We start from the raw sequence: 26,991 nt of genomic DNA, 5'->3' as shown, positions 1-26,991 counted from the left end.
TGCATTCCCCACTATGCCCTGAAAAAAAAAAAAATCCTCAGGTGTGTAAAAAGATACTGAGAAAGAGAAGACGCTGCTCCCTCATCACCCAGAAAACATCAGTCTCTGGTGTAAAGAGAGTCAAGCTCATTAAAGTCACAGATCCCCGATTAACCCTTTCAGCTCTCGAAGCTGGAGTGTGCCTACTTCAAAGTAGAAGCTCTGTTTGCATGGGAGCCTGACTCATGCAATGGATATGTTCCTAAAGATGGTTGTTCATAAGTTGTTGGTTTTGCTTTTTTAAAAAAACAATGAAAGTATATCTTAAAGACACCAGAGAAACTTGCTCTTTAAAGCAAACTTACTGTAAGTTCTTTTGTAAAATTAAAAAAAAAAATTACTTCTCTTCCTTTTGGTCATATCTGGATTTCCAGATACTGAATTTATATAAAATAGAACACAAGTTTACATAAATTTGAAGAAAACCATCAATTAACACAGAACGTATCTGGTTCCGGAGTTAAAAATAAGCCTATATTCATCAGAAGAATGACTGTCTAATGTAGCTTTTCAGGTGTAAGATACTCTTGGCAAGCTCTGACGTACAATCTTACTCCTTGATAAATAAAATATCTTTCTTCATTTTGTGAATAGCAGTTCTTAATCATTCAAATGAGTCACATATCTCCAGTAAATTGCTTATCTGGTACCACTCCATATCATCCAAGCACACATTTATTAATGGGCCTATTATCCAAATTTCCCCTTTAATCATTCAAAGGATACTGTCCAAAATTAGTTTAGTGAGAGCCTGGTATGCCGACAAATCACGCATTTCAGAAATTTGATTGTAGGAAAAATCCACCTTCTGGTGAGAAAAAGGGAACAAGATGTCAAAGTTTATTTTTTGTTCACTTAACGACAGTAATTCATCGCACAAGGAGGTCTTTCTGGATGTGCGGTTAGAATTCATGACTGAAAATATGCCAAGGCTAACACAGCTACCATATCTGTTCGTTTTCTGCCTGGACCCTTGTGTGTTCAGTCTGAGGGGTACCAGGGAGGAGACTCCTGCCCTGCAGCTGCTGCGAACATCCCCACCACCTAGGCTTTCCGTGCTGCCCCTCTCTCCATTTCCAGCAACCACTCCAGACCTTCTTCACCTTCCTTCAGGATTTACCTCAATTCGGCTCTTACCACCACTTCTTTCATTTCCTCTCCTGCCCGGTAAGTGCATTCACCTAGTTTACGCGCCCGGTCTTTTCTCTGCCTTTTCTACTCTCTCTCTCAATATATTCTCCTGTGTCACCTTCCAAGTGCCAGAAAAATCTTTCTTATTCATCCCTCAGGCTACATCTCAACCACTTAACACCCTTTCTCAAGATGGGCTATATTAGGAAAGCATTTTCAGCAACATCAGTTGTTCCCATTCAAAAATAGGAGACGAAAGAAAACGTGAAATAACTTTGTTTAAATATTCACCCATGAGCAAAAGATGAACAAAAAGGATTTTAAAAAAACTTTTTTAAAAACTGCATTGATAACTCACCTAGGCACATGTAATAGTTTTTTGGAAAACTATCAAATAATTATCTAATGAGCACTAGTCTAATTTTCTTGTGCCCTTTAAAAGAGTGATTTCACTCCCAGAAATGTACTGAGAATATTTTATCAATGTATTACATACTAAAAACTCTAAATACCGAATACTAAAAAACATGTTGGAAACTCAAGTGGCAAGAGAAGAAAACGGATTAAGGCGGTCACAATACAGCAACAGGACCACAATATCAGTAAAACACATGTGTGTGAACCCCATGAAGAAATAGTCAAGTGCAAACAAAATATCATGAGTATAAAAGGACCAAACAGTTGGAATACAAAATTTGATACAGTATATAAACTGCAGCTGTGTCAAATGCAGACCACAGCTGAAACAAGACGTCAGCTTAGCATGATGGAATAAAGTATTATATTTGCTCTTGTCTTCTACGTGATAATGATGGACTAGCAGTAAACATAATGATCTAGGTGTAACTATAATTGACACTTTTTCATCAACACTTCTCATGCTTGCACCTCTCGTGTCTGCTCCTGTCCAACTGTACCCTCCCCTGGGCACCTGTGATACCAGCTTTGTTGAGAGGCACCAAAGTGTTCTGACCGAGCTCTGACTCCCCCCGAGGGTTCCACTGGACCTGAAGTCTTGCAGGAAGTCCCATCCATCAAATGAACCTGCTGAACCTGCTGTACCTATTAAGAGCAAGAGTTCTGGGAAATAGAACGTGTGAGAACAAGCCCCTGTGCTTTAGGAAATGTACACCTTCTGTGGCTGGTGGTACCAAGCTCAAAGAGAAGTGACCAGGAAGCAGAGCTTTTCAAGAGGGTGGGATGCCTGGTTTACTGGGAAGAGACACAGGCTCTGGGTGGCCGACTTTGGGTTCTCAGCCCTGCTCTTAGCAAAGATGAAATACGTTATTTGCCCTTTCTGTACCCTGGAGTCGTCATGTGTGAAATGAGACCATCCCAGCTGCCTCCCAACTTTAATGGGAGGATGAAATAAGACAACACACTGAATACACAGGTAGCCTGGGTCACCACTCCCAGGCTCACGCAGAGCTCACACAAGCTTGGAAAACATCAGCAGGTGGTCTGGCACTTTGCAGGGACTTCTCTACAGTCCCCGATATATTTGCTCTTAACTTGCTGGCAGCTCAGAACCTTAAAGACAGGGCACCTGGTAAGTTTTTGTGCATTGGGGAAGTCTTCTTGGAGGAGCAGGACGGGAGGGTGAATGGAAGAAATTCCAAGGAAGTTTTTCCCAGGGAAGGGGTCACACAGTTGCCAGAACTCATTTCCCTGGGGCTCAGAACAAAGCAGAAGGGGATGGCAACTTGGGGAGAAATGAAACAGCTATGCAAATACAATTCCTGATAACCTGGAGACCAGGTGGCCCCACACACAGTATAAATAGGCACCTCATGTGGCTTATTTGGACAAAGTAATGTCACCTTGGCAATAACTATAATTTCAAAGAGGGGAAAAGAAAGCACTACTGATAAAAATGGGGTGAACAGAAGAAAAATGAAGAGCATTTTGCTGGCAGTATGGCTGATGTCAGATTCTTCATTTCAAAGAAACTCTCATATTTGTGCAAGCCCCAGTAGAATACTTGGGATCTAAGTTAGTTTGTAAATAAAACAAAATAGATAATCAAAAGCAATAAGTGACCTCCAATCCTAAAAATATTTAATAAAATACATTAGTCCACTAAAACACTAATCCCAAGCTCATAGCAATGTCTTCCAAATTTGTCAGCACATTAGAGCCACTTGGGGGTCTTTTAAAAATTCCATGCCCAGGCCTCACCTTGGACCACTGAATCAGACACTCTCGGCAGTGAGATTCAGACATGAGTAGTTTTTAAAAGTCCCCAGGTGATTGCAATGTGCAGAAGAGTCTGGGAACCACGAACCTATAACCTCTCTGCTTCAGTGTGGCCAATGGACCACCAGCAGTGGCATTACCTGGGAGGCTGTTAGAAACCAGTCTCAGGCCTGACTTCAGACCTGCTGGGTCAGAATCCCTAGTTTCACAAGAACCCCAGGTGATGTGTATCCACATTAAATAAAGCATGAGACACAATCTAGAGCCACCTGCTCCATCAACTACTGTTCAGAGTTTAATCCTGTGTTTCAGAGAAGCAAGATCTGAAATCATTGTCGGAAAAAGAAAAGGTTGGATAAATAAAAAGGGCAAAATTTGAGCGCCCAAAGAAATCTTTACACGTTTTCCAGGTATACAATTGTTGTACTATACTAAAAATATACAAATAATGACTAGTAGTTAGCTGTGGGAGAGAGACAGAAGTTAGTTCTTTAGCCTGAACACTATGTTTAGCAAAGCCTCCTACAAAGATTATCTGCAGATGGACCATCTCCCTTTTTCATAAATAAGTGATACCCAAACCCCTTTATATTTCATTCCAGACATTTATACTATTTACGCCTGTATCTTAGGCTGCCCAAATTCTCAATCTGAGCGCTGTTCTGCTTGTTAACATACTTTGCAGGCCAGTTCACATGAGTGACAAATGTATTGATCAAGTCTACCTTGAGATTCTTGGGTGGCTTGAAATTGAAGAACGTCGTCAGCTTATTGTGCGAAGCATTAAGTTCTAGAAGGTAAGGCATATAACTCACACAAGACAAATCTGGAGGGAAGAGAAACAAATACAAAATAAGGTAAGCCAACATCATCAAAATTAGACTAGGTCATTAGAAACAGCTTACGTTACATCAGGGCATTGTCTCAGTACACCAGTTGCAAGCACTTCTGAATTATTCGAAGTGAAATGAATAAAAATGAGAATGCATGAAACACACTGAGTGTAGAAAAACTCCCCAGAAGCTCCTAATCTGACCTTCTTCCCCAGGACCTCCCCTCTTCTCCCAACTCTTCAAGTGACTGGTGTTCCCTCCAGGTCCCAGCTCCCTCTCCCATGAGCTACCAGCCCGAATGCATCAGAAAGAACCAGCCTTGGAGGAAGGGACGAGAAACGAAAGCCGGCGATGATGCCCTTGATAATTAGCCCTTGAGTGACTGAAGTTTGTTATAAATTAAACGTTGCCTCAGTTGCACTTGATCCTAAATCTCATTAATTATTTGAAGTGATTTAAATTATTGCTATTATTTTCCTTTGGCTCTGGGCTGGTTCCAAAGTATGGCTAAGTTTTGCACTTTACCCCAAGCAAATATTCTGAACCTGGAATATGAAGTGAAAGGTGACAGGGCTCTAATGACAGTATGGATAAAACAAAAAAAAAAATGGTGTAGTACTGTGTGTTGCCTTTCTCTGCCCCTTTACGGCAGAGGCATAGGGGCAGCAGGATCAATTAGACTCTGGGAGAATCACCGGAAGACGATTTACGGCCCTGTTTCTAGCAGGAACTCCTGCCTCCACCTGCAAACAGTAATAATAATAATCATACTGTCTCCCTCTCTTTCCATTCCAGGTCATGGAACCAGCTATTACGCCACCCGCCCCCCACCCCAGAGGAAGGCTAGTGGGAGAAGGGAGCCACCACAGCCAAAGAACCAAGGGGACCACTTCAACCTGTCGCCAGGTAGCAGATGCACCCCAGCCTCGGAGAAGGGAGCCAGGCCAGCATCTGGGCTCCTGTCCTGGCACCATGAGCCACCCCCCTCAGCCCAGCTCCTGCCCCTACATCTTTCTTTCTCAAGATTACACCAAATTCTACATAATTTCTCTGGTCTAGATCACACCCTTCTTTAGCTTGTCTTTATAGAATTGTTCTAGGACAGACAATGCACTGGGACAGGAACGCTTTGGTGGGAATTAATGAGCAAATCAAGGAAGGCTGCCCAGAAAAGGAAACCTAAGGAGAAACTGTCATTACAGTCTTGCCTATTCATCCTTTCTGAGCTCAGTTCCATGTCTCTATCAGTCAGTCAACTCTATTAGCATCCACTGACCCCCATACCTCATTGGAGCTCACCTTTCTGTGGGCAGGTAAGTGCTGGACCATGGAGCTGTCTTAAAAGCAGAAGCAGCTGCTAGCAGGGACATAGAGCTAAGGAAATGGCAAGTACAGCCCAACTCTGTAGATGACCAATCCTTTCAACTCAGTGGGACAGCACAAAATGCATGGTCTAGGGTGCTGGGCTTCCACCTCCTGCAGGCCCTTGATCCCTACTTGGTGCAGTGACCTCCGTGTCCACCAGATGGCAGGAGCTCCTTGTGACTACAAGGGTGGTTCTCAAAGTGTGGTCCAGGATAGGGAACATCTGCTTCCCAGGGGAACTAATTAGAAATGCGAATTCTCTGGTCCCACCCCAGAGCTACAGAATCAGAACCTGAGGGTGGGGCAAGCCAGCTGTGTTTTCACAGGACCCCCAGGTGATTCTGATGCAAGTTGAAATCTGGTCAACATCAGAACATTAATAAAGTTGTTCTCATGAAAAGAAAAATAACTGTGCCTTACACCGCTAGGTTCTTACACCCAGTAGGTTCTCAAGCACTCAATGAGCTAAGAAAATGAGCCCTAAAAAGATTAAAGATGACAGATCTGAGGAAGAAAGCTCCATTTGCAACTGTGGAGTTCCAGCTCAAGTTAGCAGGGCGTGAAGCCACCACCTCTCTTTGCTCTTCTCCAGTACTAAGCATTGTTGCAGCCTCCCATCTCATTGCAATTCCTTTTCCCAGGAAGGAAACCAACTTGGGAGTGGTGAAGTGCAGGGCAGCTCCTGCCAGTAACACTACAACACTCTTTCTGATGACAGGATATTTGAGATTTGCTTTAAAATAACCCTGGGGTGTGGGTGGTGGTGCTGGGGTGACTCATTTTTTTAAGTGTCTGCCTTCATCTTGAGTCATGATCCCAGGGTCCTCGGATTGAGCTCCCAGTCAGGCTCTCTGCTTAGCAAGGAGTCTACTTCTCCCTCTGCCTCTGCCACCCCCCACTCCTGCTAGTGCTCCCTCCCCCCACCTCTCTCTCTCTCTCTCTCTCTCTCTCTCTCTCTCTCTCAAATAAATAAATCTTTAAAATAACCCTGGAGGGATCCCTGGGTGGCGCAGCGGTTTAGCGCCTGCCTTTGGCCCAGGGCGCGATCCTGGAGACCTGGGATCGAATCCCACATCGGGCTCCTGGTGCATGGAGCCTGCTTCTCCCTCTGCCTATGTCTCTGCCTCCCTCCCTCTCCCTCCCTCTCTCTCTCTCTCTCTCTCTCTCTCTCTCTCTGTGACTATCATAAAAAAAAAAATAAAATAAAATAAATAAAATAAAATAACCCTGGAGGAGACAGAACATAAAGACTCCTAACTCTGGGAAAAGACTAGGGGTGCTGGAAGGGGAGGAGGGCGGGGGGTGGGGGTGAATGGGTGACGGGCACTGAGGGGGGCACTTGACAGGATGAGCACTGGGTGTTATTCTGTATGTTGGTAAATTGAATACCAATAAAAAATAAATTTATTATTAAAAAAATAAAATAACCCTGAAGAAGGTGGCCAGGGAGTATAGGTGAAACCAGATGGGCTATGGGCTGATAAATATTGAACCTGAATCTTCATTACACTAGTTTCTCATGCATATGTTTGTTATTTTCCATTTTAAAAAAATGTATAAAACTGGAAAAAAATAACTCACAAACAGCATTAGAGGAATAAACTATGCTGGAATATTTCTTGGTCACTGAGAAACAAATCTGGTTTTTAATTATCGCTCCTAGGAGGGGAAGAAATCAGAAACAAGCCACAGAAAACCGTCTCAGCAACATTTAACCATCATAAAAAAAAGAGTAAAGAACCAAGTGGATCAAACCAAGAGGATCAAATCAGCAAAGAAAGCAGGTTGGAAATAACAACTGCTGACTTACCTCCAAGTCTAAAGAAAAGAAATTGGACACCTTAACTTCAAATAAGATCAGAAAATTAGGAACAGGAACCAAGTTTCGAAGAAAATGTGACTAATTTCATTAAATGTGAGCAAGATGTCACAACAGATAAGCTGCAGAGAACTACAAATGGTGGAGTTCAAAGAATCACTACATGTATAGACAGTGAAAGAGAGGAAAAAACAAATGTGTGAATCCCTGGCACTCAAGGAAGCAGCAGCCGGCCAGAATTAAAATGTAGACGCAAAATAAAGAATCCATTCATTAAAGGAGAAAGGGGGGGGGGGCGGGGACAGGTCTAATTCATCTGTACTGAATAAACTAATAGCGGGAAAGACAAGGGAATCATCAAATATTCAGGAAGAATTAAAGAAGTAATGAGCCATCTCTTACAAGGAAAAAACAAAGCAAACATTTCACGGGATACTCTTCATCACTGAGTACATTTTAACCATAGTGTAATGTTGCGTGTTTGCTGACCGGTATCTCTCCCTTTACTCAACACTTGTGGTGACATTTTTTTTTTTTGTACATGCAAAATAGAGCATCAATATGTAAATGGATCTGCAATAGCACTTATATCAAGTTTTGTAGTATTAATATATTACATACTGCAAAGCTCAAATTTCAAAAGAACTGAATGATCCATCAAACTACTAGAATGAAAATTACATACCTTCAATTTTATTGACTGAAAGATCCAACTTCTGTAGGTGAACATATTCACAGAGAATGCTAATGTCAATTAAGTCACAATTCTGAGAAAATAAAAGGTAAAAAGATTTAATGTTGCTTTAAGAGGTTAGTACTCAGCTGTCTCCGGACACCTACAAATAATAGTGGACAGAAAGAAATCCAGAATTTCTGGAGATGCAGTAAGGATAGTATAGTATACTTATAGTATACCATACTTACAATAAAAGCATAGTAGTTATAGCAAAAGTATACTTACTTACGGTAAAAGTTGAATAGTTAAGTGAGAGAATTAGATCTGAAGCCTACTACTAACAGGATCTCAAAGCAGATGACAAACCCATCTTAAAAGTGCATTTGTCTGAAGAAGAAAATTAGCTTGGAAAATTAGTAATATTAGCAAGAACAAATACAACATGAAAAGGCAAATTAAACCAGTGTCTTGTAGACCTTTAGAGTGGAGTTTTATTATTAAAGAGAAAAAAGAAAAACCCCACATAATAGCAGTGAGGCCGAAGCCTTTCTCTAATAGAAAAGGCAGATGCCTAGAATTTAAATGAAACACAAAGAGATCTCACGCGTCATCAGATCATTAATGACACTGTCACCTACACTTTCACACAGTCCTATTCAAAGCTCCTTCACAGTGATCTCATCTGATCAAATAAAACTGAGATCTGTAGGGCAGACTGTTCCCAATTTGGAGATGAGGAATATGAGGGACAGAGAAGGATGTAAATGATCTAAAATCACACAGCAAATTAGCAACAGACAAGCAGATCCAAGTCTCCTGAATCCTTCTCCAAGATTCTTTCTATGAAATCTTGCCTCTAGAGAACTTTAGGATGTGTTGGAGGGGAATTTGGTCCCTTAGGACAGATTCTTATCACTGGTTTATGTTGCAATGTCAGAATCAGAAAAAGCCAGCCAAGGAAGTACCATGATAAGTTCTCAAATATAATGATAAAAATGTTTAATGAAGGCCACAAGAATAGTGTGATAATTATGAAAGAATATCTATCACGTACAAGGCATTGTGCATGATGAGAAATACAACATAATGATGGGGGAGAGCTGTACTGTGCCCTTAAGAAACTAATGATTTTGGTAGGAAAGAGGGTATGTACTTAAGTAATAAAAAGGTAAAAAAAAAATAAATAAATAAATAACATGTAACATAAAAGAGTGAAAAAAAAATCAGGCAACCCTAAGAAAGTCTATTCAGTAATACAGGTTATAAAGGCAAAGTAATTCAACATGTAAGAGCTTAAATGCAAGGAGGTCAGGGGTAAAGTGAGTTAAACGTCAGTACACCTAGCTGAAATAAGATTTAAAGGATTTTTTTTTTTTGGCAGATCAATTTAAGGCATAGCACTACATACATAAGTAGAATATTGATTGAAGTGGATTTGTGTGGGGATGTACTAGATGCTGGAATTATCTACCATTCCAATGCCTAACATAGGGCAATGCACACAGGATGCTCCCAAAATGTACTGCTTAAATGGCTGAGTCACCCATAAAATGTTAAAAAGTGACAATGGGAAAAGATTACAGCCTTAATAATGCTGTCCTCAAAGGATATGCCATGAAACCAGAACAGGTGAAAAGAGCTTAACATTTCTTGGATAGTTGGCTAGTTCAAATCCAAGATGGAACAAGATTATGAGTTGTATATGCTTTGCTTCCTGTGAATTATATAAACTTTAGTCAAATTACAGTACACAAGCAAAATTTCAGTGTGTTCTTACCTATGTATCTGCATTTACTGTGTGGATCTCCAAGGAATATTTAATACTTTACAATATAAGGAAGCAAAAAAGAGTTAAATTATTTTTCTCAGACTATAGAGAAACAAAAGGAAGAAAGAATCTGAAATACAATGAGTACTTTGCTCTTACAGCTCCTCTTAGGATAAAAGTGAAGCCAAGATTATGTGTTAGTATTGATATACTGAAAATTGATGAATAACAGCATGTTTTTTCTTTTTTCTTTAATAATGGGTATCTTTTGGAAAGTGAACAATGGCCCAAAGCTACTTATTTCTTGACATACTTGGTGGAGGGGGGCGGGAGGGAGTCAATACCAATGTACTTTTTTCCCTTGGATTTAGATATTAACTTTAGTCCTGGCACTGATCAGAGAGAAAATTCTTAAAGAATTCTTAAAGACTCTGGGTTTCACAGAGTCAAATTCAACTTCTGGAAAGAAAGCATTGATTACTATAATATAGACTACTTAAGATGAAAGAAACAGACTGAAGGGAATGAAAACAAAGGAATTCGGAGGCTGATGACTGGCCTGTCCAGGTCTCTTTGATGCCTCGCATTATGTAAATAACACTCATCACCAGTCTCCATCGAATGAAAGACTCTGAGATCTGGGGCCACCACAAAAGTAGGAATACCAGAAAAAATAGATATGGTCCAACCAGCATCAAGATGGAGCTAGTCAGCTCATGGTAATCTTGTCATACTCACTGATAAAACGAGATTGAGGTAGACCTGCTCAGTCCCAGAGCCTGAGCGCCCCAACTGGTGAAGGGCATTGGCCACAACCTCCTCTCTCAGGACCCCATCAAATTCCTCCTGCAAAAAAAAAAAAAAGAAAAAACAACAGAGAGGTGGACAAAGGACTTCTATTAGAAGAAAAACAGTCCAGGGGTGCCTGGGTGGCTCAGTTGGTTAAGTGTTGACTCTTGATTTTGGCTCCGGTCATGATCTCGGGATTGTGAGCTCAAGCCCCACATCAGGATCCACACTCAGCGGGGAGGGAGTCTCCTTGAGATTCTCTCTCCCTCTTTCTGCCCCTCCCTCTACATGCTCACATGCACATGCTCTCTCTCAAATAAATAAATAAATCTCTTTTAAAAAATAACAGTCTACCTCACAGCACTAACTTATATACTCAGGGGCTGAGCCCTTCAGAATTTTTCAGCCCTAAGGAAAATACTGTGTTGAGGACCCAAACATAGGACATATAATGAAATATCCATCAAATCAGTGATTTTATTGCCACTGAATTTTCAGGTGGTCACTTGTATCAGCTATTCATAGTGAAGCCAACACAATGGTAAGGGACACATCACCATTAATGGTGATAGCTACATTGACTGAGTGCGTCTCTGTCCTAAGCACTGAGAGCTCTCAATGATCAACTCACTGAATCCTCCTGACAATCCTGAGGTAGGTACTGTCCATTCCATTTTATAGATGAAGAAACTAGGCTTACAGGGGTTAACTCTCCTGAAACCACATAGCCACTATATGATAGAGCCAGAATACAAACTTCAATCTGTCTGACTCCAGGGCAATTCTAACCACTCTTAGACTACTGGCCTCCACCCCAAAGGATGGTTATATCCAAATTAAGGCAATTACTTCGCTACATGTGGTATTCTTGTGGGGGAGGATGGGAGGGGGGGGCAGGTTCTCAGTTTGCTTTGTGTTGACTAATTCTACTGGATTCATACAATTTACAAGATTTATTAAAAGGGCCACAGTCACTGCCATAAGGAGGTTGGCCCTTGGTCTGTAGGGCACTCTGAGCCAGGAATGAGTCAACATGCCCTTTCCCCAGAAATAACCAACAGAAGAGACAGCAGGTAGGTCGGTGTTATGTCTGTATTGCCTTTAACTCTAGAATGACCAACACGTTACCAAAAACATTGGCTGAGGACACAAAATCCAGTAGTCCCAGCAGTCCCACCAATGTAACTAACCATGACTAACATGTGGACAATGATGGCAAAATATTCTTTCCAGTTCTTTATTAATTCAGGAGCTAACAATGCTGCTCAGGCTACTGGTACTGAGGCTGTAAGTATACAGGTTCGTGCTACTAGAAAGAGTTTCTCTGTGCTATGCCTCCTGCCCCTGCCCCTCATCATTTCTACCAGCCCAGGGAAGCAAATCTCACTCATATGGAGATAGTGCACAGGCTGTGGGGCTGCACAGACCTGTTTTTTTCCACCCCCCACACACACCTGGTTTAAACCCTAGAGCTACCTTTTTGAGTTAACGACTTTGGGGAGATAAAGTTTTCTCTGAGCCTCATATTCCTCATCTGTAAATAGGAAATATTCTTATTATCTTATTAATATTATCTTCTCTTAATGATTTAGGGAGAACGAAAACAAAAGGTATATTAAAGTTCTTAGTCCTTGTCTAAAACTATAGCAAATGTAAAGCCAATAAATGACAGTTGTTTCCACTAATTGATGAAGTTGGAAATTCCACACCTTAAGGTTTCATTCTTCCATACACGACAACCTATTTACAAATGGAGGAAAGACACTCACTTTATTTAAGTGCCAACTTCTTGTATAAGGCCTGGGAAGGATCAGAGGTGCAAATGCCTCCTTCCCTCCAAAACTTTCCATCTAAACCTCTGAAGTTTACTTCACCCACCCCCTCTATTTCCTGGATATGAGAAGATGTTGCACCCCTGACCAATAGTAGGTAAATGTTGGTGTTTCAGCACAGCCACTGATACAGAGACGGGCCACCCAGTCGGCACTTTCCCAGATCCCCAAGGTAAGACTCTCCATGATGACCCCCTCTCACCTCCGCTGAAATTCTAGCCACTTATCAGTATCATGCTTTTCTCTTCTGATCTTCGGTTATTTTCAAACCTTTACAAGCCCTACTTGATCTTGGGTGGCTTCAGAGCCTAAGGACGCCAGTCAATTCCCCTACCACTCCCAACCACATGCACATAGACATGTTTCTTTCTCAACTACAGACACTCGAAGTTGATCTCTACTCAGCTTCAGCCACTGGCTCCCATGGCCTTGCCCTGGACCGAGTCATCATGCTCAACTGTTCCACCTTAGAAACCTCAGAACCTAGTATTCTCTGTGATCCTACAACCTTTCCAACAACTATCTTATTCTGACCTTATTCTGTGATGACAACAAAATCCCCAGTCTATTCATCCTTCCCTTTCTCAGAGTCTGTCTCCTCCCACTTCCTTCCCTACTTGGGATCCCCTGAGCCATTTTAATGTCTACTTCATCCCCTGACTCAAACGACCAACAGACACCCAAACCTGAATCAAGTTCACCAACAACCACTGCGCTGAGGCAGGGATTGTGTCATGCTAACCATTCATTTGGGATAAAAATCTTTATAGCATGCCAGGCACATGCCAGCCAGTATGTGAGGGCTCGGTGGACAAAATCATGAATAAGACATGGTGCCTGTCCTTAAAAGATTTACAATTCAATCTGGGAGACAGACAAGTACACAAGCAATTTCAGTAGTTTGATAAATATTGTAAAACAAGTAGCAGGGTGCTTTGACTATAAGCAGGGCATCCATTTTATGCCAGTTCTAGAGGGGATTAGGAGGTTAGCAAAGGCTTGCTGGGGGGGAAAGAAACCAGGCTGAAACCCAAGTAACTGCATTACTCTGGCAAAGGAGAAGGGCAGGAAAAGAAGACCAAGAAGCGCACTGCAGGCGAAAGGGCAACGTGTACAAAATTCCAAAGGCAAAGGTGAGCATAGCCCACCGGGGAAAGCAGACTTATAACTGCTGAAGCATAAAGTCAGAGAGGGGATCCGAAGCCTGGTGTGTGATAGGTGCTCAAACACGGCTGAAAGAATTCAAACTGCTCCTGCCCTTGAGCTACTGATGGGCTGGGGGAGGCCCCACCACCACCCACGCTAGTACCTTTCCAGAGTCAACTCTGAGCTGGGCCTGGTGGTGTTCCAGGGCCTCGTTCTGTACCACCTTTCAGTGCCCCCCTCTTGGCTACCACATCCTCATCGTCTCCTCCAGCCTCCAACTCCTTCATCCTCACTCCATCCTCCTCACTCTCAGCAGATGCTTTGCTCCTGCACTTCCAAGGCAAAGCAGAAGCCATCAGACATTCACCTCCTCAGCCTTCTGTACCTGTCTGTCCTCATTGCCCTTCAATCGGGTCTCCGAGGCAGACTGCTTCTTTTCCAGGCTCAGGGCCCCTGCTCGGGGACCATCCCTCCTGCCCTCTTCGCCTGGGATTTCAACCAGTCCCTCCCCGCCGTCATCCTGCACCCCGCCAGTGCCCCAGCTGTGCAGGGCCATGGGTCTCTTCATTTCCTCAGTCCCACGTGTTCCTTCAGCTACAGCTAGTTGCCCTGGAGAACCAAGCTACTGCAGAGTTGCTTTTCCATCCTTTAGTGCCCCCTTGCTCACCTCCCATCCACTCTTCAGCCGCTTCAATTAGGCTTCCGTTAGGCTCCTGCCTTGCCACTTCACAAAACCGCACAGGCCAAGGTCTCCAATCACCCTCACCCAGGCAAAGTGAATGAGCACTTTGTAGGCCCCTTCCCACTTAACCCACCGGCAGCACAACTCATTTCCACATGCTTTTTTTTTTTTTTTTGTATTTTTTTATTATTTTTTTAATAAATTTATTTTTTATTGGTGTTCAATTTACCAACATACAGAATAACACCCAGTGCTCATCCCGTCAAGTGCCCCCCTCAGTGCCCATCACCCATTCACCCCCACCCCCCGCCCTCCTCCCCTTCCACCACCCCTAGTTCATTTCCCAGAGTTAGGAGTCTTTATGTTCTGTCTCCCTTTCTGATATTTCCCACACATTTATTCTCCCTTCCCTTATATTCCCTTTCACTATTATTTATATTCCCCAAATGAATGAGAACATATAATGTTTGTCCTTCTCCGACTGACTTACTTCACTCAGCATAATACCCTCCTTTGAACTCAGCCACAGTAACTTCTTGCAAGATACATCCACAAAGGCAAAAGAAAGAAAAGCAAAAATGAACTATTGGGACTTCATCAAGATAAGAAGCTTTTGCGCAGCAAAGGATACAGTCAACAAAACTAGAAGACAACCTACAGAATGGGAGAAGATATTTGCAAATGACCTATCAGATAAAGGGCTAGTTTCCAAGATCTATAAAGAACTTATTAAACTCAACAGCAAAGAAACAAACAATCCAATCATGAAATGGGCAAAAGACATTTCCATATTCTTGAGACGCCTCCTTGCCTTGGCTTCCCATCACACAGCCCTCCTTTCTTCGCCCTCCTACCGTTCCTTTCCATTCTATGCTCGCTCTCGTTCCTCTTCATCTGCTGTACCCCCTGGGTTCTTACCTTGGCCCCCCCTCTTCTCTTCCTGGATGATCCCAGGTCTCCTGCCCTGACTACCCCCCCACCGCCCCCGCTGATTTCCAGAGTCATGTGACTCCTATATCTGACCCTTTCCTGAGCAGCCACATGTGTTTTCTATTGTGGTGAATGGCCTTAATATGCCCCTAGGCCATGCCACAGACCTAGCAGTCATCCCAGACTTCCAATGTTTAATTAGTAAGTGTCCCACCTTAAATATTTTAAATGTCTTTGTCTTTGGTTTTCTTTCCATTCCCACTTCCACTGCCTTAATCCAGACTCATCTCTCCTCCACAGACATTGCTAGATAGTCTTCTCATTGATCTGTCTCCAGCCTTACCATCCTCTAATCCAACTCCAGTTGGCCACCAAGGCAGTTTCCCACTGCTTAGAGACCCAAGTCCACAGTCTGTAAAACAGTGTAAAACCTTCCACAATCTGACCCCCACCTCAGCTGCTTTTTTTGCTCTCACCTATATGTCATCAGTAGGAACAGCTGCTGTATGCCTGCACACACACACCCCCTCTCCACTCAGACAAGGGTCTGCTTCCCTTGAAATCTTCCATGATCCCTGCAATCCAGCTGTCATCTGCACACCTGTGTGTATAATGCTTTAGATGCTGAACAGCTGTGGTTTACTCACATCCTCATCTGACCTTGAATGCAGGGAACATCTATAACCACAATGACGTTCTCATCTTCTGCCATTACTATTATGCATTGCCTCTATAACTTTTGGGAACCTACTCTGTATCAGACACAGTATCAAGAACTTTAAGACTTTCTTATCCAATTTGATGTTTATAACTACCCCACGAGTAGGCATTATTACCCAGATTAAGTTACTGGCAAAGTAGTTTCCTGCACCAGACACATGTCATTGGCCCAGACGCTTCTGCTGTATGTAGTCAGTGGTTCCTACATAGCAATCAGCCAATGAATGTTTGTTCAAAGTCAGCTACATTAATCAAGTCACTTAATGAGCTAGTTAACAGATAAAAAAACATGTGTGTTATTACTGCTTGTATCAGTAAGAGTAAAAACAATATATTATGCTGTGTTTTATATATAGGTTCTCATCTAATTCTCACAACTCTCCTATGAGATAGGTATCATTAGAATTCTCAGATGAGACACAGAAGTGAAAGAACTTGTTCAAAATCTCAAAACTAAAGACAATACTAATGGAAGACCAGCTGTACTACCTTCCCTAAGTTTCTCAGGAGCTTCTGAAACTAATTACATTATAGGCACTCAATACCCACTGTTATGTTAACCATCATAGCATTAGAAGCCTTCACCAGGCTAGGAGATGGACAATAAATCTCTGGACATGAAAGTCTAAAACTTCCCTATTAGAAGTTTTCAGCTTATTCAGCATATTAAAACCATTTAGATTACCATAAAAAGCTAAAATAGGATGTAAAAACACAAAATAAATATTTAGAATGTAAGTGGAAGAAAAAATAAACTTTTCCACACATAGCCTACAACCAGTTCAAGACAACTCCCCCAATGGTTTGTTAATGGTATACTGAAGACAGATTAATACCAGCACTAATGAAGCCCATAGCCCAAGAGCATGTGTTAATTAGAATAATAAAGTAAACCGGTGCTTCATCTGTGAATTCCTTTGGGGCGGAAGCTGGTAGAAACCATACAAACATCTCAAAGTTGTAAAAACACTGCTACGGTTTTGTATTTGTTAAGGGTAGCGAAGTAAACCAACAAACCACAAACAACATAATAATTTTCTATCGTCCACTTTAAGAGAAACGAATGTGTAAGTAGCCCACATAGAAGGAAGTAGAAAATAAGTAAAGTCAAGATAGGAGCTAAGGGTGGAAAAATGGGCCAGGGATGCCTGGGTGGCTCAGTGGTTGAGCATCTGCCTTCCGCTCAGGGCTGATCCTCACATGGAGCCTCCTTCTCCCTCTGCCTATGTCTCTGCCTCTCTCTGGGTCTCTCATGAATAAATAAACAAATTTTTTAAAATGGGACAAATATTGAAATTGGACAAAAGGATGTTATGAAAGAAGAGAACCTAAGGGGAAAAAAGAGTGTAGGTGGTTAATGGGGTGAATACGAAGAAAGAGGACAAATGAGGAACAGAGTTTGTGAAAGAGAAAAGGAAAAAGAAAAAAAAAAAGTTTGGCCTCAAAGAGAAGAGTGGACTAGGAAAATGCTCCAAGATGTAGAGTGGGGAAGCCAGAATATCACAGAAAGGGGGGTGGGGGGTGTACCGGAAACATTCTATTTCTCGGTATTCTATCTACTTGAGAAAAGAGTTGGCAGCACTTTATACTATGAAGGAAGAGGAAACGGGACAGAAACCCTAAAGAAAAACTATATTGATTCGGAGTTTCCTGGCAGCCAAGTCAAAGAGGAAAACCCAACAGTTTAGTGAAAGGAAGCAAGTCAATTTATGTTTTCGAAGGAAAGCAAACAATATATTAGAAGCCAAGGGAAGCAAGTGGTGGAAAGGGACCAGGAAAAAAGCCTTCTCCAAACCAAAAAACAAACAGACCAGGCAGTGGTGTACAAAAGTAAGAGGCTCAAGATGAGTGTAGGATAGAAGCAGAAGTGGGTGATGTTTAGAAGAGGTGGTGCAGAAAAGAGAATTTATAGTTAATGTGAAGGCAAAGCCACACCTCAGGCAGTACAGGCGGGGAAGTAAGAAACCTTCACCTGCGCGAACAGCCCCACGGTGAGGGGCTGCAGGGGTGAGGCATCGCACACCCCGCGGAAGGAGTACCTTAGACTTGTTAGTCCCTTGGTCTGAGTCAGCCTTCATCGGATTACCTCCGGGGAGTCGTCACCACCCCCACCCCCACCCCCACCCCCACCCCCAGGAAGGAGGAAGGGGCCCGACGCGGGGGGTACTTCGCAGTCGCGCAGAAGCACGGCTGTGGGAAGCCAAGGAGGACAAACGTTACATGTTCTCATTCAGTGGGGAGTATAAAAAATAGTGCAAGGGAATAAAGGGGAAAGGAGAAACAACGAGTGGGAAATACCAGAAAGGGAGACGGAACACGGAAGACTCCTGACTCTGGGAAGGAACTAGGGGTGGTGGAGGGGAGGAGGGCGGGGGGTGGGGGTGATGGGTGGCGGGCACTGGGGGGCACTTGACGGGATGAGCACTGGGGGTTATTCTGTATGTTGGCAAATCGAACTCCGATTCAAAAAAAAAAAGAATACAAACAAACAAACAAAAGCAAGCCAAGGCTCAGACTCCCGTAGGAAGCGGTGGAAACTTTCACAGGGACGCTCTGTAACTTGACCGCAAGGCGCCAGGGTGCCGGGGACCGACGAGGGGGCCACCGGCGGCCCGCCCGGCCCGGGGGCTGCGGCGGGGCGGGGCGGGGCGGGCCGCAGGGGGAGCGGCGCACCGGGCCGGGGCAAGGCACACCTCCAAATTCAGCATCTCGGACTCGGAGGACTCCTCGGACTCCGCCTCGCCCTCGCAGTCGTCCCCGTATTCCTCTCCGCCCGCGTCCGACTCCCGAGAGCGGTGAATGAGCTGCTGGAGCAGGTAGGAGGAGGCTTTGTGGAAAGTACCTTCCGGCCTCTGCCCCATGGGAAAGGAAGACCTGCAAGAGCGACGCTCTTTTTCTGAGCGCAGCAGCGTGGACTGGCCTCCGGCCCGTGCGCTGCTCTGCCGAGAGGAAGGCACCGGCCCCTGGGGATCGCTCCCGGCGGCCGCCATCTTGTTTGTCGCGGTTGCCCAGGAGACGCGCCCGGAGAGGCGCCGCAGGGGCTTGTGGGCCGCAGCCCCGCCCGGCCCGCGGCCCGGTCGCTGTGGGCGGGGCCGCTGGCTCCGGACTGGGTCTCCCTCCCGACCCGCCGGCTCGGGCTGCTCCCCGCGCCCCGTTCAGTCGTTGGATCGCCGGTTTCTGGTCACTCGTTTTTCTTTTTCATTTTCACGTCTCGCCTTCGCACCCCGTTCCGAGGAACGGTGCCCCTCCTCCGCCCGCGGCCACCGCGAGCTCCGACCCCTGCAGCCCGCGCGGGGGCGCCGCGGGGCGGGGCGGGGCTGGGGCGGGGGGGCGGTGCGGCGGGGGGGCGGTGCGGCGGTGCGGCGGGGGGGCGGTGCGGCGGGGGGGCGGTGCGGCGGTGCGGCGGGGGGGCGGTGCGGCGGGGGGGCGGTGCGGCGGGGGGGCGGGGCTGGGGCGGGGGGGCGGTGCGGCGGGGGGGCGGTGCGGCGGGGGGGCGGGGCTGGGGCGGGGGGGCGGGGCTGGGGCGGGCTGCGCGTCTCGGGCGCCCGCGGCCCTCGGCCCTCGGCCCTCGGCTGCTGGGCGCTGTAAGCCGGGCGGCCGCGGTGTGGGGGGCGGCGTCGTGCGCCAGCGGGATCGAAGGCGCGGCTCCCGGCCTTATTATTTAAGTGCGGATGATAAAGAGAGGCTGCCAGGCGCGGACTGAGGGCTCGTTTGCGATTATGTCACATTTCCCCCCCTGAAATAATAAGCCAAGTCCTTGGGGAGAAAAACAGGCCGTGGTCGAGCAATCCAAGCCGAGAAAAGCCGATCGTCAGGTTGACACCGCCCCCGAAAGCCTCCGAAAAGCTATTAGCATCCCATACATCATTGTACTAGTCAAGTGACCTGCATTGGTAATTATTTTTATCTTGTTGCATAGGTTCTCTGTGCAGTTTCATAAAATACTCTTGCAAGATTGCAAAGCATGATTTTATGCTGGTGTGATTTTATGTGACCCAAATCCCATAGCCCTGAACTCCACAAAGTAGGCTATGGGAAAAGCAGAATGAAAATTATAGTAACTATAAAAAAAAAAAAAAAAAAAAGAAAATTATAGTAACTATCATTGCCATAGTGACGACAATAGAGATCCTTGCAGGGAAGTCGCCCTCATCCTCCTGGCCTTACAGGGCCTTACAGGGCCTTTTCTCCATGCTTCCGTGATAGCAGTTGCAAATACGAAATGATCCTGTCAATGGCTGTCAGGGGAGAAGAAGAAAGAACCCTCATGGACACCATCCATTGACTATTATCTTTTTCAGTGCTTGAGGGACCGTTAAAACTGACATAAAGCTTCCAGCATTACCTTCCTTCATTATCTTGCTAGTCATAAATGTAAAGGCCACAATGAAAATACCTCTTTTTGCTTGGCTCATCTTGCTACTTGCTTATGTCTTTTTCCAGTGGGTAGAGACTCCTCCAAGGGGTTTTTCCTCATCGTCACCCCCAAAGGATCTGGGTCTTGCTAACGGACATAGGGAAGAAGGGGGCACAAAGTATAAAAATGGAAACCCAGTGTGGTTTTGGTTTCTTAAAATAATAAGTGTTTCTAGCAAAGCAGGGTTTGCCAATGTCAATCTATTGAAGACAGTGTCTTAAGACAAAGTTAGGACCTGTCAGTAATTTTCAAAAAGTTAAAAGCATGATTCTCATACAAAAATGGAATAAAACACTGAATAAAACAAAAATTAATAAAACATTAATCAACTCATTAATTAATGAGAGAACCAGTAAGATGTTAATGGGGTATTTATAGTCTAAAGAAAGGCATTGGGAAATAAGTTCACTCAGTTAAAGGAAAAAAACTGGTTAAAACCCTATAGGACATTAAATAAACTATAGCCTCTAGAGTTATGTATTTCTTTTTTATTTTAAGATTTATTTATTTATTAGAAAGAGCACATATGGGATCCCTGGGTGGCGCAGCGGTTTGGCGCCTGCCTTTGGCCCAGGGCGCGATCCTGGAGACCCGGGATCGAATCCCACGTCAGGCTCCTGGTGCATGGAGCCTGCTTCTCCCTCTGCCTGTGTCTCTGCCTCTCTCTCTATGTGACTATCATAAAAAAAAAGAGCACATGCAGCAGAGGTGGAGGGAAAGGGAGACAAGAATACTGCCTGCTGAGAATGGAGCCAGACACAGGCTCAGTCTCACCACCCTGAGACCATGGCCTGAGCCGAAATCCAGTCTGATGCTTAACCAACTGAGCCATCCAGGTGCCACTGGACCTATGTATTTCTAAATGCTTTCTTTTCACCTTCACATTTGCCCTTTGTCTAACCCCATTTGACAGATGAGGTCACTGAGGCCCAGAGAAGTTAAATAACTGGCCCAAATTCAAAGGGTGATGCTGAAATCCAAACCCAGAGTGACCAGTTCCACAGTCTGCCTTCAACTACTGTTTTTGCAGATGGAAAATGTGAGTCAAGATAAAGGTGTACACGAGGTCCCAGGAAAGAAAAACATGTATCAGTTCATATTAAGTATAAATAAGGGAATTCACTCAGAGAATGACCCTTTCATATTAGAATCATAGCATGTCAGAACTAGAAAGAACTTAAAAGCCTATCTTAGCGAATTTTCCCTTTTACAGGAGAAGAAACTGATGGTCCACCAGAGACAATCACTTGCCCCAGATCACCCAACTTGTTAGCGGCTGAGCAGGGATTAAGAGTTTCAGCCTCTCCTTGCTCAGTCTTTGCTCTTTTTACCCTTACTCTTGACTTTTTGTGTGGAACAGGGGTTTCCCCCAATCTGGAGCCAGCATGCTAATGTAATTGACCATGGAAAGAAAATGGTTAAGCATCTCCCTTCAGCTCAGGTCATGATCTCCAGGTCTCTAGGATCCAGCCCTATATCTGGCTCCAGCTCAGTGGGGAGTCTGCTTCTCCCTTTGCCTCTTATCCTCTCCCTGCTTATGCTTTGCTTCCCCAACCCCAATCTTAAATGCATAAATAGAAAAATCTTAAAAAAAAAAAAAAAGAGGCAGGGACCAACCCTGTATTTCTCATAATTGGGGAGAGTACCTTCCTAGGAGTGTAGGATTCTCTGGGCAAAGCAAGGAATGTGTGCCTCCATCCCCTTCATGTACCTATATCCCAATTGTGTGCAAGGAAAAATAGTGGGACAGTGCTTCTTAGGTATGTTGAAACAGCAGCACCTTGAATTTGTGGTATTTTTTAATGGAATATTTAAATTTTTACAAAATATGAAATGGGAGAACAGATAGGCCATAGAAGGCACCATAATAACAATGAAAACATAACCACTACTAGTGTTTATGGGTACTTACTAATGTGCCAGGCACCCTTATAAGTGATTTACATATATCAATTCATTTCATCCCTCTAAGCACCCTACAAAATAGAGATTAAAATTATCCTCATATTACAGGTGAGTAATATAGGCATAGAGAGGTTATAACCCGCTAAACGTACTTTGTCACATAGTGGCAAAGCTGAGACTCAAACAGAGAGAGCTTGGTTTCCCAGCCCACATCCTTGATCAAATCACTGTACTTCATGGGACGCCTGGCTGGCTCAGTGGGGAGAGCATGTGACTCTTGATCTCAGTGTTGGGAATTCAAGCCCCATGTTGGGTGTAGAGATTACTCAAATAAATAAATTTTAAAAAGAAAACAAAACTTCCACTCAACTACTTTAGTAAAAGTTCATGAGGAGGGATGGTACGGACTGGACTTTTTATTCCCCTCCTCCCCTCAAGTTCCTATGTTGAAATGTAATCCCCAGTGTGATGGTATAAGGAGGTGGGGCCTCTCAGAACTGATTAGGTCCTGAGGCTGGAGTTCTCAGGAATGGGATTACAAGAAGCCAGAGAGCTAGCTCCCTCTTTCTGCCGAGTGAGGATACAGGGGAAGGGGAGAGTTTGCAAGCTGGCAGGTCTTCACCAGAACCTGAACCTGGCACCATGATCTTGTACTTCCAGCCGCCTCCAGAACTAGGAGAAGTAAATTTCTCTTGTCTGTAAATCACCTAGTTTACAGTACTCTGTTATAGCAGCCCAAACTAAGACAGTGGAGACCCTTAAAGTTGAGATAATTTAATGCATTAACATTGTACCTTTTTTGTTTTGTTAGCCCTTTCTATGAAGAAGAGATGATTCTTCATAAGGAAGTTCATTATCTAATAACAGGCTAGTGGGACTATAGGCCTTAAGCAAATAATTATAAAATTAAACATTTAATTTCAATGGCCATAAAGGCTAAAGAGGGAAAATACAGGAGTCATGAGAACCTAACCTGGGGTCTTGACACAATATGGTGTGGAAGGATCCTTCACAATGTTAAGACAGACACTCTGAGCCTCACAATTAGGTTGGGGAAAAATAGTACAAAAATGAGGGACTTCATTGTTATATTTGCAGAAATGAACTACATCCAGATTATGGTGGGAGAAATTCATTGGGCTGGTAGGACCTGATAAAATCTAGGCAGGACTTGACTGAGTCAAATAATATGTGTTCCAAGTAGATATGAAGGGGATTTTGGGGGGTGCCTCCCAAATAGGTACTCCCTATCAAATACTGGCATGGAGATCAAAAATAAAGACTACAATCTAGGAGGAGGTGATCTCAAAAGCTCCCAGGCAGAGGCAGAAAAATCAAGCCAATGAAAAAATGTTTGAAAAGGAACTGCAAGCATCAGGTCATGAGTAAAATCTGAACAGAGGACCCAGGAAAGGATCATTTCTAGTTCTAATTCATATCTGAATTTCTAGTTCAGATAACCTTTGAAGACAGAACGGTGGATTTCATCAGGATGGTCACAATCACTTAAGATCAAAATGAGTAAAATGTTAAAATGATGAAGAAGCCATGAGGACTTGAGAATGTTATACTAGGACATTCAAAAGAAGATCAAAGAAGACCAAGAGGTTGGGACGCCTGGGTGGCTCAGCCACTTAAGCGCGGAGCGTCTGCCCTTGGCTCAAGGTGTGATCCTGGGGTTCTGGGATCGAGTCCTACATCGGACTCCCTGGGGGGAGCCTGCTTCTCCCTCTGCTTATGTCTCTGCATCTCTCTCTGGGTCTCTCATGAATAAATAATTTTTTTAAAAAAGAGTGTCCAGGAGGAATTCAGAAAGAAATCATGTCAGGGGGGAGTAGAAAAGAGAGAGGGTTTGAGGGACATCTCAATGGCAGTGAATAATCAAACAGAAGGAAGAGCAAAGAAGACAGGTAATGAACTATATGAGAAATCCCACCACAAGCCCTATACTTCGAAAATCACAATATTCTTCATGTAGTGAAGAACCAGCTTGAAAGAGTGGTGCTCTATGGAAGAGCAGGCTCTGGGGGGAGAGCACAGGAAACAGCCAGGTAACCAATGCCACTGATCTCACAACCCGTGTAAGAGGGGCCTGTCTCAGGTACTAAGTACAGGAAAGGTAACTGTCAAGGGATTTGCATGATAGTTGGGCAACAGGATAGAGAGATTTTAAAAAAGGAATTAAAAGTACAGTCCCTGGAGGGTATTATGCTGAGTGAACTAAGTCAATTAGAAAAGGACAAACATTATATGGTCTCATTCATTTGAGGAATATAAAAATTAGTGAAAGGGAATAAAGGCAACAGCTCTACCTGCCCATGAGTCCTGTCCCCATGCTTTAATAAAACCACCATTTTGCACCAAAAACAAAAACAAAAACAAAAAACAAAAAACAAAAAAAAAGAAAGAAAGGGAATAAAGAGAAAGGAGAGAAAATGAGAAAATGAGTGAAAATATCAGTGAGGGTGACAAACATGAGAGACACACCTAACTCTGGGAAATGAACAAGGGGTAGTGAATGGGGAGGTGGGCGGGGGGTGGGGGTGACTGGATGATGGGCACTGAGGGGGACACTTGGTGGGATGAGCACTGGGTGTTATGCTATATGTTGGCAAATGGAACTCCAATAAAAAAATTAAAAAAAATTAAACCTATGACAGTAAACAAACAAAAAAAAGTACAGTCCCCCCTGACAGATGTGGAGGTAATGTTTCGGGTCCTCAGGAAGGGACCCAGTTGGAGGCAGGTAAAGGTCACGACTTCCCTTTGCCACTGTGGGCAGAGGCTCACTCCTCCCGGCCATCAAGCAGTCCAGTCCATGGGAGGTGTAGGTTGAGATAAATTCTGTGTCCCCAGAGAGGGCTGCTCAGAAGCTTCACCGATGACTTAGGAGGTGAAATGAGGCCTTCAAGGATGAAAGAGACACGGGAAGAGGAGAGTGGGGAGTCGAGCAATGGGAAGTAGCCTCAACTGAGGCAAGGAGGCTGGCCTGGATGTATTTCAGGAAGAGGCTCTGAGAAGTAACGGATATGGAAATAAAACCTGCTCACCCAAAGTGGGGAGGAAGGGAGGGTGCCACCTTCCTTGAAGAAGAGGGTGTGCATGAAAGAGCCGGTGAAAGGCCCTCATGTCAAAATATCTCAGAATCTAGGGGATGACAGTAAAGAAAAAGAGAGAAGAGATGGGCCTCGTAGGAGATTCTGACAGCCGGGAGGAGAAGGCAGGAGCCTAAGTCTTGGTTTCACAGCCACATTCAAAGGCCATTACCCGCAGTGCTGCTTTCCCACGAGAGTAGCCAGGGGCGCTTTTGGTCCCCGCGTTCTGTATGTTTCAGGCGCTGTACTCGATCAACATCAGCGCCTTGGGGCCAAACTTCCTCTGTTACCCTTCTCCACAGAGGGTCTCCCACTCTCCACCTCACTTCCTTGCAAATGTGCCTTGCACATAAGCTTTATAAAAAGTGCTTTATAAACATGTATTGACTACTCAAAAGCTTAGCTTTGTGGTGATTATACCGCAGGCCGCTGCTGCTTCATTCCTCCTGGGTGGAAAGACATCTGCGCAGATGAGTGTTCAGAATTAAATTAACAGGATGCCTGTCCCAGAAAAGAGTACCTGGACTCTGAGGCTGCCAAAGAAATCAAAAGACACAAACCAGAATTCCTGGATTCAAAGGATCTAATAAGGGAGTCCTTTAGAGTTAGACCTGGGATCTAACCCAGGCCAGACCTAATGCCTACCTCCCAAGGTTAGAGGGAGAATTAAATTAGGGGAACGTGAAATTGAGGGCTTCCGTGTGGTAGATGGCAAATACAGCCTTGGATCCTTCTTGTCCCTCCTCACCCCTTGCAATGGGACCTTAGCCCCTCCTGTTAAGAGGCGGAGCCTAATTCTCCACTCTGAGTCTGGGTTTGGCCAGGAGACTTGCTTTGGCCCACAGAACAGTAGCAAATGTGACAACAGCAGAGACCCAAAAGTGCTTGGGTGTTGGGCTATTTTTTCTTGCTGCTCCTAGGAATGCCGTAATCATCCTGGAAAGAAGCCAGGACCAGCCTTCGGGATGATGAGAGGTGGGTCTAGTTCCCTGGGGCTTTGGCCAGCTGCCTCCCATTCCCAGAGAGGTCAGTAAAGCCAGCCTAGCTCATCCAACACCAGTCAACCTGCCAACTGACCCAAGATTTCTGAGGAAACCCAGCAAAAACCAGATGAGCAAACACCAGACCAGAAGAACTGTTCAGTCAACCCAAAGAATCATGAGCTAAATAAATGGTTGTTTTAAGCCACTAAGATCTGGGATGGTCTGAAGGGCAGCACAAGTGAATTTCTACAAATAGTACCTGGATTCCTACAGTACCACCGAACTGGTTAGTAACACATTGACATTAGCATCTTTATCTTCTGACTTTCATTCAAGTGATTATTTTCATATTGGCCTTTGCCACTGTCAGTATTAGCTTCCACCATAAATCAATCTTTGCTGCTATCAAGGCCAAAAAAAAAAGCTCCAAACCTTTCCAATAATGCAGATATATTAGGGTTTTCCAAAGAAATAGAACCAATAGGAGATCTATGTGAAATAAGAATTGACTCACATGATTATGGAGGCTAGAAATCCCAAGATCTGAAGTTGGCAAGCTGGAGTCCTGAGGGAGCCAATGGTATAAATTTCAGGCCAAGAGGAGAGGAAGACAGATGACTCAGTTCAACAATCAGACAAGCAGAATTCCCGCTTTCTCGACCTTC

The 26,991-nt window shown here is 44.3% G+C and overlaps 1 protein-coding gene across 6 annotated transcripts in view; it reads right to left on the bottom strand.

Annotated features, from left to right (window-relative positions):
- Positions 1 to 26,991, bottom strand: part of LRGUK (leucine rich repeats and guanylate kinase domain containing) — a 117,524-nt gene extending 90,533 nt beyond the window's left edge. For 4 of the 6 annotated variants that reach the window (XM_041728194.1, XM_041728190.1, XM_041728195.1 and 1 more), the window contains exons 1-5: positions 18,620 to 19,207; positions 10,566 to 10,673; positions 8,069 to 8,150; positions 4,092 to 4,192; positions 766 to 847 (exon numbers count right to left, since the gene is read on the bottom strand). In XM_041728194.1, the coding sequence (XP_041584128.1) occupies positions 766 to 847; positions 4,092 to 4,192; positions 8,069 to 8,150; positions 10,566 to 10,673; positions 18,620 to 18,916 (670 nt within the window). In that variant the 5' untranslated portion in view covers positions 18,917 to 19,207. Of the gene's footprint in view, positions 1 to 765; positions 848 to 4,091; positions 4,193 to 8,068; positions 8,151 to 10,565; positions 10,674 to 18,619; positions 19,208 to 26,840 lie in introns of those variants that run through there. The other 2 variants (XM_041728193.1, XM_041728192.1) reach the window with 2 other exon arrangements.

This window comes from Vulpes lagopus, chromosome 13 (assembly GCF_018345385.1).
Source record: "Vulpes lagopus strain Blue_001 chromosome 13, ASM1834538v1, whole genome shotgun sequence".
Classification (NCBI taxonomy): Eukaryota; Metazoa; Chordata; class Mammalia; order Carnivora; family Canidae; genus Vulpes; species Vulpes lagopus.
This window is presented reverse-complemented; position numbering and strand designations above follow the sequence as displayed.